Source organism: Cupressus sempervirens, chromosome 10, assembly GCF_028749045.1.
Source record: "Cupressus sempervirens isolate cs-2001-9-10 chromosome 10, ASM2874904v1, whole genome shotgun sequence".
NCBI classification, from domain to species: Eukaryota; Viridiplantae; Streptophyta; class Pinopsida; order Cupressales; family Cupressaceae; genus Cupressus; species Cupressus sempervirens.
In genome coordinates, this window is record NC_143127.1 from 942,408,648 (window position 1) to 942,422,974 (window position 14,327).

Here is a 14,327-nt window from a genome sequence, read left to right on the forward strand (position 1 = left end):
AAAGTGTCATCATAGATATCTCCTAATCTTTCCTTATTTTTTATGCATTGCATAGATTTAACTCCTATTATTATAAAATATGAAGAGTGAATATTATATTATTCAAAAGAAATATGCAAAATTTTATAGAATAGAAAACATAACTACAAAAAGAAACACAATACATACCGTGTTAATTCCTCTATAAAAGGAAAGAGAAGTCAATTAGAGTCATATTATTCACATGTGATTATTGATGTAAAATGATTAATTTAATCCTTCTTGATATGTATTCGGTCCAGTTATTATATTTAGATTCATCTTGTCAAGATAAATGAAAATTGTCAAATACGTAATAAAATATTGTCATAAAATATTGACAATATGTAAAGATGAGGTAAGGGAAAAGGTGAAGAGTTATTTCTTTCAGAAATCAAATTGATTGGCTCTATCATTTTTTGTTTTAGAGAAAGTTAGTAGATCCTTGTTAATTGAATTTTTCAAATTGAAAAATGAGAGTTCAAGACATCATGGAAGAAGAAGAAGAAACAAGAGGAAGACACCCTCAAAGACATTCAATGTTTAGGACAAAGTGCAAGTGCAAGTGCAACAGAATGGTATATAAACTCATGGATACTATGATATTTTTCTTTTTGATATTATTCCTTTAGGAGATTGTCACCTAATTTTGTTTTAGGAAAGGAATGACAATTTGATAATTCAATATTTTATTATAGAAAGAATACATATCCCCTCGAAAAGGATGGAAGAAGGATTGAATAACATTTCTAGAGTAATGTGTGACAAATATTTGTGCAATACATAATATAAATGACCATAAGATTTACTTGTTTTGTCCTATGAAGATTTAGTTTTGATCAACATGATGTTTTTATCATTATTAAATTAAAAGATGTTGTAAAAGTATAGCATGAGATGAAAATATGGAATGTTAAAGTATTTTCTATAAATATAATTTAAAAAATATATCATTATATAAATATATCTTCCTATTAATTTCACATTCCTCTATTAACATATACTTGATAAAACTGTATGTAGTTTAAAAATAGATTATTACCTAAATATTTCCTCTATGTAGGTGGAGTTTGTGAATCAAGAATATAGGCTTCTAATTGGATGAATGAATTTGAGTCTTATATGCACATGGAGTTTGTGAGATGTGATTTTTTAGTAAATGTCCAAATTAGTTTTTCTTATGCATTTCTTGACTTAATGGTTTTTTTGTCTATGTATTGAAAGATACATAAATTTCTATTTTAACACATTAATTTTTGCACATGGATATTTAGGACAGTCTTAAAATTTTAAATTATAATAATAGAATCAATAATTTAATATTTATTATGTTTCTAGAATGATTGTAAATATTATACAGAATATATTTACACTAAATATGTTAATTAGAAATGTACACTAACATTAACATTAAATACAAGAAAATAAATTTAATATGGGTATGTTTATCATAATCTAATTAATCAAATCAATTATAATTTCAAGGCGCTTTCCATTTAATACTTAGTAATATTGAACATTTATCTACTATGTATGTAAAATCATAAAAATAAATATTTAGCCCATTAACTTACATTGCCAAGGACTCTATATTAAATATTAAACATTATCAAAGGTATTATCATGTCTATTAATGTTATGTATATGACTTGTTCTATTATATAGAACTTTATAGTAATCCTTTGCATATGTATACATAAGAACATGAGTGCTATGTTCTTATGTAAAGGCAAGTACTTAGCCACTACATGGCCCTTGTTATATGTTATCTTATGCACAATGCTTTTAAAATAAAATCTAAAGAATATTTGTTAAAATCACACAAAATATTTTATTAATATATTTATTTTACATTTTATTTCTTGATGCCATATTTAAATGTTTATATTAAAATTTACAAAATCAAAATATATTTTCATTATCTAGAGCCTATGAACTATAGTAATATAAATTTAAAACTTATAAATAATAATAAAATACTTTTATAACAAATTACTAATATAATAAGATAGCCTTAATTTATGTAAAATTTATAAACATAAGATAAAGTAAGAGATTAGATTTAAAGAAATTAGACTATAGAAAATATATAAACAATTATGTCAATGTGATTTAATAAAGGATGGACTATTTTTAGTTGACCAAATTTCAAAAAATCGAAAACATTAACCAGTACCTTTAATAAAAGGTGGCAACCCCTTCAAGAACAAACTATTTCACAAAAGCAATCAAATTAAGAAATAAAATAGACAACAGTTTCAATGGTTATAATTACTGCCTTGACAAATACATAAGAGCTTACATTGCAGAGAAGCATATTGTAAATTTGAAATTTTCAGTGTAGCAGCTGTTGTTACATAAGAGTTGAAGTTTTTAGAGTAATAGTAGTTACACAAGAGCTTACATGGCTTAGAATCATATTGTAAATATGAAGTTATTTAGTGTAGTAAGTAGCTATTAAAATTAGCAACATACATTCGTAGCGAATGTGGCAAACATAAGAATACAATGCGCAGAAGGGCAGCTGTCAAGAATCCACTTCTGTTAAACGCTTACAATTCATATAGATTTGTTGAATAATACTGAGAATTATTGGGAAGTAGTGAGTCTCGGGCATTTATATCTGGTTACCGGTAAAAGTCTGACCAAATTGCCAGGAAGAGGGAGCCACATTATGGGAGGTAACCGTTCTCCCATCGCTAGTGATGACTCGAAAGGACAGGCTTTGCCCATTCAAATAGCTATTGCTCTGCCAATTTTGGCCCCAGTTTCTTCTCATGGGCTGCCACCCCGTTTTAGAGCCCTTTACGAAAACTGCCTGCACGTCCCCTGCTCCCCCAACGTTGGTGATCAGCACCAAATCAAAGTAAGGGCCGCCATTGATGGTGAATCGAATTTCCCCGTTTTTTTGGCATGCCACCCTGCAAGATCTTACAAGTTTTGAATTGAATATCGAGTACAAATAACTTGTTTATATCAGTAATAACATTAAACCAATACATGTACAGGCAATAGCCTTCAATACAACCGTATAAACCAATACATGTTTTAACATTAATGAGTTCCTAAGTTACAGGCAATAGTCTGCAATACAATCGTAAATGGTGAGTGTGGGATTTGAATAGGTCTTGGATTTTAATCTATTCTAACTTCGACCTCTTACCGATTAAAAAATACATTAGAAATGAGTATCATAATAGAGCAATGGAGTAAAAAAGAGTTTTGAAAAGAACAAACCTTCGGTAGAGAACAGGGACAATGCCTGCTTTGTGAATCGCAATGCGATCGAACATTGGCTCAGAAAGATCAAAATGCTCGAGGGGGGGATTACACCAGCCCCCTGCATCGTTAGGAAGTGCATAGTTTGGCGGGCAGAAGTTGGTAGCAGTGACCACAATGGAATTGGAGAGGCACCACTGTGGATCATCGGTGCATTTTATTTCAAAGCAAGCTCCACAGGCGAGCCCATTATTGAACAGAGCTGTGCTTAGAGCCGCATTGTTCATTCCATATCCTTGCTCGTATAGATTTCCATATCCACATGCACCACCTGCAGTTTTCTTATATTTGTTTTGCATTAATTTATTGTATTGTGACTGAAAAGAGTAGAGGAGCTTTCTGATTAAGAATACCAGGTTTCCCATTATATGAAAGTCTTAAACACATCTATAAACTCGTACGAATTGAAACACAAAACTGAACAAATCGAAAAACATACTAAATATTCCAATAGGAATTAGAAATAAAAGAAAATTTAGCAGTTACCCATAGTGCCGGATCCATCAGCGCCGCCATAAAACGTTGCATGAGCGCTCGTCCATCCATAAGCAAATTCAAATCTAGTCATCCACAAGAAACCCAATGCGAAAATTTCAATTAACGCCATTCTTACGAGTTTATGCCACTGAATCCAGGCTTACACAAAGCTAAAACGACGAAGAATAGCTTGAACTCGATGAAGAAGTAACTGTGATGAAATGCGAGGAAGGAAATGATGTTAAATAATGGGGTGAAGGAGATAAAAATAGCATCTCTTGGACGAAAACCATACAAATTATAACTACCCAAGCACTTCATAAACATACTTTTGTGGTGAGAAATGTACGTGCTAAATTGACGGTACCAAAAATAGTGTGGTTTCGCCCATTTAGGGTTTAATTAGACAGGTTTAGTTTCAAATCTTTGTCGTTAAGCTGAATCAAGTTCTCTAATGAAAGTCATACAGATTATAACCCCCAAAGAAGTTGATTAACTCGTTTTTACAGTGAGAAAATGTTTGTGCTCAATTCGCCATACCCAAAATAGTCAGGTTTAATCATTATTTTGGTATAGTTTCCAATCTTCGTCGGAACACACGTATCTGTTGAGTATGAAAAAGAGAACTTGCGCTGCAAACTTTACTAAAGATTGCAGATTTATATGCTTAAAATATAGAGAATCGCAACTAACTTAAACACGTGCAAAAATCTACGTTGTTCATTTTACAGGCACTCTGCTGAACTTCGTATAACTGTGAGGTTAGCGTTAGTGAGAACGTGAATCCATGGAAGCGTCCTCCAATGAAGTTTTCAAACAAAGCTCCTTCTTTGAAAAAAATAAAACATTCTAATGGAGTCAATAGGAAAGGCGTTATCTCATAGATTAATTACTTCTTAACTACATGTAGGAAAAGAATAGCTACTAGTACATCAGATCAGCAAACACAAGATAGTAACGAACATAGATATTTTGATAATAAAATTATTCTTCAAATATAATTTTAAAAAAGTTATTTTAAATAAATTAAGGAATATTACTTATTCATATATTCAATTTATTATATATGAATAAAATGATCTATTATAAAAAATTATTATGCAAAATTAATATGAGTGTTAGAAATGTTTAGAATAGGTGAGAGGGGGGTGAATCAATTACTCAAGGTCTATATGTACCACTTGAATAATTAATTATTAAACACATTCACTATTCTATTTATCATGTTGTTGCTCAGTCTCTACTGTAAACATGTTATAAAATTAACTTGTATTGCATAATGAAAATATTACCAAATGAAAACATTCATCACAGTTTGACACTAGGATTTTACAAAGAAACTCAATTTGGGAAAAACCACCAGCACCATGTCACTCTTTTTCACTCTTTCGAAGTGAACTTTGTTAGAAGCCAACCCTATTAAAGGTTATAATACACATTGTTAAATGTGATCTAGTTAGAGGATTTAATCACCCTATTAGGAGTGGCCTTGTAGGAGGACTTTGATCATTCTATTTAGAATGTCACCCAATTAAAAGATTTACATAGACTGTTAAGTCTTCAAATGACTATTTCGTCAACCTCTGTAAAAAGGATTTCAATACAAACTATTTACAATGATAAGAAAGAAAACAATAGGTTTGATCTCTATGATTACAACTTACTTTTGCAGGTTCAGATCTCTATTTGATCCTTATGTTGGTTGATTGATAAGCTTTTCATTGTCATCTCTATTCTTGATGTGCTTGGTCACCCTTTAAGCATTTAGTCCACTCTTCTCATCAACACTTAAGCCATCTTCTCTGATTCTCTTATCAACAACAACACCATATCTGCAAGCTTGCTCCTTTAGTTTTGCATTCACACTATTGTGTGTTTCTAATCAACCTATCTCTATATACAAACTCTCTCATACATACTAGTTGGGCTTGACAAGGCTTGACTAGACACAGTTGGACATGGCACCAAATAATCAGTTTTGTATCACCTAATATAGGTAATTCATGCTTTATCATTTTCTACACCGTAGATCTTAGGTTTTATGATCAAATTCAACTCGATTCAATGTCATTGTCCATCTTCTTGATCATCCTCTAGAAATTTCTCTAGAATTCATTTGTTTGGTCTTTACCTAATCACCTCCTTGAATTTAATGATCCAACTCATCAATCTTATCCTCAACATGTTTTACATCTCCCAAGAAATCAATTGAGTTGGCTTGGTCTTACAATTTCTTTGAATTTGTTATTTTACCGTCACTTGGCAATCTTTAAAATTATGATACTCAGTCGACACTGAAATACTTGGTCACTATAAAGCTTTCTAGCTCAGCATCAACTATCTTGCTTGGTCAATACTAATGTTCAGTCAACACTAGATTTCCTTGACACTAACTATAGCTCGGTTGACACTAGCATTACTCAACACTCCTTTGTATTTAACTCTTTTGCTCAAGTTAGCTTAGCTTTTTTTATATAAACAATTATTTTAGTTGATGAAAGTCTATCCAATCAAATGTCCATTGTAACTTCCTTTTCATAAATGCAACATTTTCTCTAAGTGCTATAATTATGAGTAACTTCTCAAATCCTCTTTATCAATCAAATAGATATGACATTTAGGTTGGGTAGCAATATGTCTCATCCATAGATTTGACATCAATGACAAAAAAACAATTGTTCCAATTGTAAGTTTCCAACAATCTCCCTCTTTGACATTGATGGCAACATCTCAAATAGCATCACAAATACCTGAATACTAGTAGCAACTAAGTTACCATACAATCCAAAAGATTTGACTTGCATGAGTGACCAATATCCTTAGTTTCATTCTAATTCTCATCCATAAAAACTCCCTCTATCAGTTTGCTTCAATTTCATGATTTTCTACCTCTGAGGTTTTATCTCCATTTCTTTCCAAAAATCTCTCCCTTAATACTTAGATCTTTGTTTCTCAATAAACAATCTCTCTTTCTCTTTTCAGTAATCACTCCCTCATTTCCTTTTGTTTTTAGTAATCTCTCCCTCTTTGATAACAATTCCAAAGATGTGTAGCTATCTCAACTTCACACTCTTCATACATCTAAATTATGTAGATTTTGCATGTTTGGTTGATACTTGTCATCTATCTATGACTGATCTATTTATGTTGCATTGAAGCATTCTACCTTAGGCATGTCCCAAGGTAGAGTTGTATTGCACCATGGTGTAGAATATTCTAAATAGGACATGTGATGCAATGCACTTTGTCTTGTTAATTAGCTTTAGTTAGGGGAATCACCCCTGGTTTACCTCTACGATATTCATGAGCATCTTTGGGTGGTAGCTTTGTGAATATGTCAAAAATATGTTCCTTTTTATTCACATATTTCTAGCTTTACTTCTTTTTCTTGAACTAATCCTCTGAAGTAGTGACACTTGATAGAAATGTACTTTGTCTCAATGTATGCATGATAGCACTTGAACAACTCATTACTGCAACCACATACTTAGCTTCAGTTTTGGATTGGGAAATAGAATTTTGCTTCTTGCTTGTCCATGACACCAATCTCTTTCCTAGAAAGAGTGCACCTCTAGTAGTGCTTTTTCTATCATCAATATTTCCTTCCCAATCTGAGTTATTGAAAACCTTAAGTTCAAATCTATCACTTCTCTTATAATATAATTCATAGTCTTTTGTACCTTTTAGATATCTCAATATCCTTTTTACAACCATTATGTGATTCTCTTTAGGATTTATTGAAAATCTAGCAACTATCCCAACTGCCAAAGCTTTATTTAGCCCACTATGAATAATATATTGTAGTTTTCCAGTCATGGATCTATATAGGGTCTAGTTCACATCAGAAGAATCATTAGTCTTAGATAGCTTATGTCCTATAGACATAGGTATACTCATTGGCCTTGAATCTTCCATACCAAAAGTCTTTAATATTTCTTTGATATATTTGATTTTTCAAATTAAAATACCAAATTTCATTTGACATACTTGTAATGCAATAAAGAATTTGATTTCACCAAACATGGACATTTTGAATTCCTTTTTCATTTCATTGGCAAATGATATACATAATACTTCTCTTCCTCCAAATGTAGTATCATCAAAAATATCTAAAATAATAGTACTTCATTGTTCTTACCATTCTTCAAATATGATTTTTCGTTATCATTTGTCCTTTCAAAACCAATCTTCACTAGGTAGTTATGTAATCTTTCATAAAATGCTCTTAGGGCTTGCTTCAATCCATAAAGGGCATTGTTCAGTTTGCATGCCATATTCCTTTTTTTTGGATCTAAAAATCCTTGAGGATGTTTGATGCATACTTCTTCCTCTAGTATACCATTTAAAATGCAAATTTGGCATACATTTGATATACCTTTAAATTCGTGTAAGCTGGGTATGCAAGTAGAGTTTTGGCTCCTTCAAAACTAGTCACAAGAGAAAAAGTTTCTCCATAGTCAACTTCTTCTTGTGCATAACCATTGCATACGAATCTTGCTTTCTTTCTAGTTACTTCACCATTTTTATTGAGCTTGTTCCTAAAAACCCACTTTGTCCTAGTGAAATTTTTGTCTTTAGGTCATGGCACTAGGTCGAAGTATTGTTTTTTTCAATCTATTCAATTTCTTCATTCATTTCTTGTATCCAATATTCATTTTCTAAGGCATCCTTTATTGACTTGGGCTCAAACTCACATAATAAGCATGTGCCACCTTTGAGCCTTCTTCATGTCATTTTTCTTGATTTAGCATCACCAATGATTTGATTAGACTTATGATGTCTTCTCACATATTTTGCTAACACAAGTAGTTTTCTTCTTGGTTATTCTTTAGGTTCAACTAGAAAAATAATCCTAGGCTCATTTCCTCTTCCTTGTTTAGGTTCTAGTTCAAGTTTTGAATGCTTGGCATTCACTATCTGATGTTAGTAATGCCTATCTGTGACTCAGAATCTTCAGTCCATTGCTCGACACCCACTCTCTCTTTCTCGATATTTTGCATTTCTATTTCATCATTTCTAGTCTAATGGGAACTTACAACTTCACTTGTCTCTTTACTTTGACTGATGCAAGCATCATCATCCACATAAATGAATTTACTATAGCCTTCAGGTTCTTTATTACATGAAGTATCATCTCTTTCTACAAACTAATCAACTCTTACATTTGCACTTTCCACAACTTTTTTAGTGTTAGAATTTAAACACTTATAAGCTTTTCTGTTAGTGGAATAACCTAGGAATATGTCTTCATTAGTTTTTGCATCAAGTTTTTCATTCTTATTATCTTTTAGTATATAGAATCTACTACCAAACATTTTGAGATATTTAACATTGGGAGCATATCCATACCATAGTTCAAAAGTTGTAGGATTTGTACCTTTCTTGACTTAAACTCTATTTAGGGTATAGAGAGTGGTAATAATTTCTTCTCTCCAATATATTTATGACAAATTCTTCTCCATCATTAGTGTTCTTCCACAGTTCATTATTGATCTATTTCTCCTTTCATCTATCCCATTCTAAAGAGGGATCCTTGTGGCTGACATTTGTCTTTTAATTCCTCTTTCATTGTGGAATGTATTGAACTCATGTGAGATAAATTCATCACCTTTGTTAGATCTCAAACACTTTAGATGCTTCCTAGTTTCTTTTTAAACTCTAGCTAAATACCACTTGAGTAACTAAAAATCATCATATTTAACTTTAAGAAACATTACAGTCATCATTCTAGAATAGTCATCTACAAATAGAATGAAATAATGATCTCCACAGTAACTTTTAACACCAATGGGTACACAAAGATCAATATATTCTAATTTTTAAATCTCACTAGTAGTATATGTCTTACTCTTGAAACTACACTTTGTCATCTTTCCTAATTGATATTGATTACATAGAGCATTTTCAAGCTTCTTTAAGTTAGTCAATCCTCCTACTTTCTTCATCTTTTTGATATCGACCAGATTTTCAAAGTTCACATGACATAATCTTTTGTGCCACAACCAAACATCTTCTTGTAATGCAAACATACATGCCTCACTTGATAGGTCTAGATAGAATAAGTTACCTCTTGTTAGCTCACCATTTCCAATTAGCTTACCATCACCATCATGTATCTTGGCCTTTCTATTATGAAATTCAACTTTGTAACCTAATTTTTTCAGCTATGGAAAACTCAACAAATTTTAGTTAAGTCCTTCAATCTAGTAAACATTGTCACATGGTATCTTATCAGCCATTTGAATAGTAAATTTACCTTTTGTAACACATGGGGTATCATTTCCAAATTTAATGCATCCACCATTGCATGGACCTATATCTTCAATTTTTTCTTTATCACCACTCGTATGATTGGAACATCTACTATCAATTATCCATCTATCACTTTTTACTCATAAGATATTAATGTAGTTTTCTCATCTTCATTATAATCTTCTTTCATAGTAACATGTACTACTTCATCATCAGTACTCTTAGATTCATTATTAGTTTCTTCTTCAGCAATATAACAAGATTTCTTACCTTTTCATGATTACTTCTCCTATAGTCTTTGTCATCTCTTATCCCTTTGTATTTTCTTTCCTTCCTTTCATTATTATCTTCTCTATCAAGACACCTAGCAACAACATGACAAACTTTGATGCATGAAAAACAAATGATAGGTAATTTACCTTTGTATTTACCTCTTCCTCTTCCAAACCTTTTTGCAATGAGGGCTTCTAGTTCATCAATCTCATCATTATATTTATCACTTTCACTCTTCAATTTTTTTCCTTTCTTCTTACTAAGAACAATTTGTGACTTGAAAGAAGATTCAATAGTAGTAGGTGTATAGTTATAAAAATTGGACATTTCAAAAGTAATAAGTCTACTAGTTACACCTTCTAACGTTAAGTTATTACCTTGTGTGCATCTTAGTTCTTGTATTTTAGAAAATCTAATGGCATATATAGAAGTAGAGTCCTCAATACCTTTCTTATCATTGTTTCATCTTTAATTATTTTATTTTCTCCTTGAATAGCATTAATAACCTCTTTAATTCTTATGTAGTATTGTACTATGTTCTTACCTTCCATCATTCTAATGTCATCAAATTCACCTCTTAGGATGTCTGATTTAGCTCTTAGAACATTGTCATCACCTCCATATATGGTCTTCAATTTGTCTCACATCTTCTTTACCGTATTACAGCTTTTTAGGTCATCAAACCCAGCATAACTTAGGGCTGAGGAAATCTCAAACATTATTTGTTTGTGTTCTAACTTTTGTCTCAATTAATCAACATTTAAAGGAAAATTTTTTAGTTGTACATATTCAGTGTCCATATATTTGATAGTAGCATCATTGATACTAGATATATGTAGCTTCATCAGGGTCTGCCATGTAGGAAAGTTTTGTTTGTTTAGCTAGGGTACGTCTCTCTTGTTTGTTGTGATCTTTAGCTCTAAGTACCTTCAAACTTTTCTATATAAGAATTGAGCTCTAATACCAATTGTCAAAAAAAATTAGAATAATTGACTTGGGGTGGGGGTGGGGGGGCTGAATTAGTTACTCAAGGTCTATATGTACCACTTGAACAATTAATCATTAAACACTTTCATTGTTATGCTCATCCTGTGGGTTCTTAGTCTCTACTATAAAACTATCATAAACTTAACTTGTATTTCATAATGAAAACATTACCAAATGAAAACATTCATAAAACATTTATCATAGTTTGACACTAGAATTTTACAAGGAAACTCAATTTGGGAAAAACTAACATGTCACTCTTTTTCACTCTTTCAAAGTGGGCTCTATTAGGAGCTAACCCTATTTAAGGTTACAATACAAACTGTTAACTGTGACCTAGTTAGAGGATTTAATCACCCTACCAAGAGTATCCTTTTAAAAGGACTTTAATCATTCCATTTAGAATGTCGCCCAGTTAAAGGATTTATACAGAGTGTTAACTCTTCAAATGACTGTTAGGTCAACCTCTATAAAAAGGGTTTCAATACAAAATATTTACAATTATAAGAAAGAAAATAATAAGTTTGATCTATGTGATGAAAACTCACTTTTGCATGTTCATATCTTTGTTTGGTCCTTATGTTGGTTCATTGATAAGCCTTCCATTTCAATCTCTGATCTTGATCTTCTTGGTCACCTTTCAAGCAATCAATCCACTCTTCTCATCAACACTTAAGCCTTCTACTCTGATTCTCTTATCAACAATAACTTCATATCTACAAGATTTTTCCTTTAGCTTCACATTCACACTCTTGTGTGCTTCTGATCAACCTTTCCCTATATACAAACTGTCTCATACACACTAGTTGGGTTTGACTAGACACAGCTAGACATGGCACCAAATGATTTTTTTTTATCTCTTTATATATGCAATTTATGCTTTACCATTTTCTATAACCACTATAGATCTTAGGGTTTACTATTAGATTCAACTTGATTCAATGTATCTATCCATCTTCTTGATCATTCTCTAGAAAATTTTCTAGAATCGGTATGTTAGGTATTTACCTAATCACCTCCTTGAATTTAATGATCCAACTCATCAATATTATCTTCAACAAAATTTACATCTCCCAAGGAATCAATTGAGTTGTCTTGATCTTACAATTTCTTTGAATTTGTTCTTTTACAATCACTTGAAAATCTCTAAAATTTTGATACTCGATCACTGTAAATATTTCTGGCTCAGAATCAATTAACTTTCTTGGTTGATACTAATGCTTAGTCAACACTAGATTGGCTCAACACTAACTATAGCTCAGTTGACACTAGCATTATTTAGCACTCCTTAGTATTTAACTATTTTGCTTTAATTTGCTTAGCTTTCTTCACATAAATAATTACTTTACCTAATCAAAGTCTATCCAATCAAATTTATATTGTAACCTCATTTTCATAACTTCAACCTTTCCTCTAGGTGCTATAGTTATATATAACTTCTCAAATCCTCTTCATCAATACAATAGATATAACATTTAGATTTGGTAGCAATATGTCCCATCCATAGATTTGACATAAATGACAAAACAACAATTGTTCCAATTGTAAGTTTGTAACAAGGAGAAATAAAATAATATGAATATTTTTCATTGAAAAATGGAGAGCTTCTGGAAAAAAAGAAGGCATAGAGAAAAAAGAAGATAAAAAATGCTTTATCCCAAAATACCCCATTTCCATAAATCAAGAAACATGCATCTACCCTAATAAGTCAAGGTTAGACACATGGAAAATATCGACCATCTCTAAACCTTGGCACAGTCGATGTCTAGGACCTCCCTCTATTATCACTAGAAATAGATTTGATATCTTATCCATAAATCTACAAGATAGAAATGGAAAAAGGAATTCATCATTTAAATCCCTAGTTAAAATTCATAAAGATAGGGATAATAAAATTCTTAAAATTCAAGGTAAATAGATCCAAGTTCTTGCTAATTCAAAGGAAGATGGAAATGATTGGCAACAAGTTACAAAAAGAAAGACTAGGAGGGGAATAGCACCTCAAAAGAAGATAGGCATAGTACTAAATAACATCAAGGAAGATTTACAAGTTAAATGTTAGAGGGTTTTCTTCAATAAAAGAAAATATACAAGGAAACTAACACTGAATGATGATCAGACAATATCCAAGCAAAAGATTGAATATTTTGACTATTTTAGCAAGACACAACCCAAAAGTTTCAGAAAAAAATAGTATCCCTTTAGGCATTAAGCAGCATAGTAATTTTTCTAAATCATTTCTTAGGGTTCCCCTTACCCTTAATAAAAGTCTAAAAGTCTATATTCCTCCTCATAAAAAACCATCTGGAAACAAGGCTAAAGATAAGTGCTTAGAGTTATTTAATAACCCTTCAACCATAGGAAACCTATAAAATTAGAATATATATATATATATATATATATATATATATATATATATATATATATATATATATATATATATATATATATATCATAAGTTATAGATGCATTGAGGATAAATGGGTGGAGTGCTTAGAGCTAGGTGTATTTTGCATATTGGAGCAGACCAAACAAGTTATTCTCAAAATTGGTGAGAAGATTAGAAAATATGTGTTAGTAATAGGTAAGTATGAGAACATTTTCTAATTCTTCATTGTATTTACATTATGTAAAAAAAGATATTAGGAATAATTTAGTATCAAATTCATATTACTTTTATAAAGGACATTTAGTAAAAAAAATAGCTTGGGAACCTAATTGGAGTGATAAAAAAATCAGGAAATATCATGCACCTTACTAGTTTGAATGTAAAAACTTCTCTCTTGAATTAAATCAAATCCAAATCCTAATTAGAATTGGTAAATATCTAGGAAATTTAATAGGTATTGAATCAAATTTTTACAGATCTAGTAATATTAAATTTTTAGTGGATATAGAATTAGGACTTAAGGGTTTTAATGTTAAAAAGTTTATAACAAATAGATCCATTTATGAAATAGGTTTTAAAAAATTTGAAGGAGTAATCAATAGATTTATTAAACCCAATCTGAACCTCAAATATAAAAGAGGCACTAAGCAAT

The 14,327-nt window shown here is 31.0% G+C and overlaps 1 protein-coding gene across 4 annotated transcripts; it reads right to left on the minus strand.

The window, feature by feature from the left end:
• Positions 1-2,635: 2,635 nt before the first annotated feature.
• Positions 2,636-11,116, minus strand: LOC149537073 (expansin-A1-like). Of its 4 annotated transcripts, none has more exons than XM_089807009.1 (4): positions 11,085-11,116; positions 3,784-3,905; positions 3,256-3,568; positions 2,636-2,939 (listed from the first exon to the last, which is right to left on the minus strand). In XM_089807009.1, the coding sequence occupies exons 1-4, from the start codon at positions 11,114-11,116 to the stop codon at positions 2,636-2,638; spliced, it is 771 nt and encodes a 256-aa protein (XP_089663135.1). The 4 variants fall into 4 exon arrangements, with proteins under 4 accessions (XP_089663135.1, XP_089663137.1, XP_089663136.1 ...); XM_089807011.1 differs by lacking the exon at positions 11,085-11,116 and adding an exon at positions 8,468-8,489 and having other exon boundaries at positions 3,784-3,843; XM_089807010.1 differs by lacking the exon at positions 11,085-11,116 and having other exon boundaries at positions 3,784-3,910.
• Between the last annotated feature and the right edge of the window lie 3,211 nt (positions 11,117-14,327).

Coding starts and splice junctions, on each gene's coding strand:
- LOC149537073 (XM_089807009.1), bottom strand. CDS start 11,116: ATGCTACTATCAAATATATGGACACTGAATAT. Junction 3,569..3,783: donor TGATGGATCCGGCACTATGG/GTAACTGCTAAA, acceptor AGAAAACTGCAG/GTGGTGCATGTGGATATGGA. Junction 2,940..3,255: donor GTCCCTGTTCTCTACCGAAG/GTTTGTTCTTTT, acceptor AAGATCTTGCAG/GGTGGCATGCCAAAAAAACG.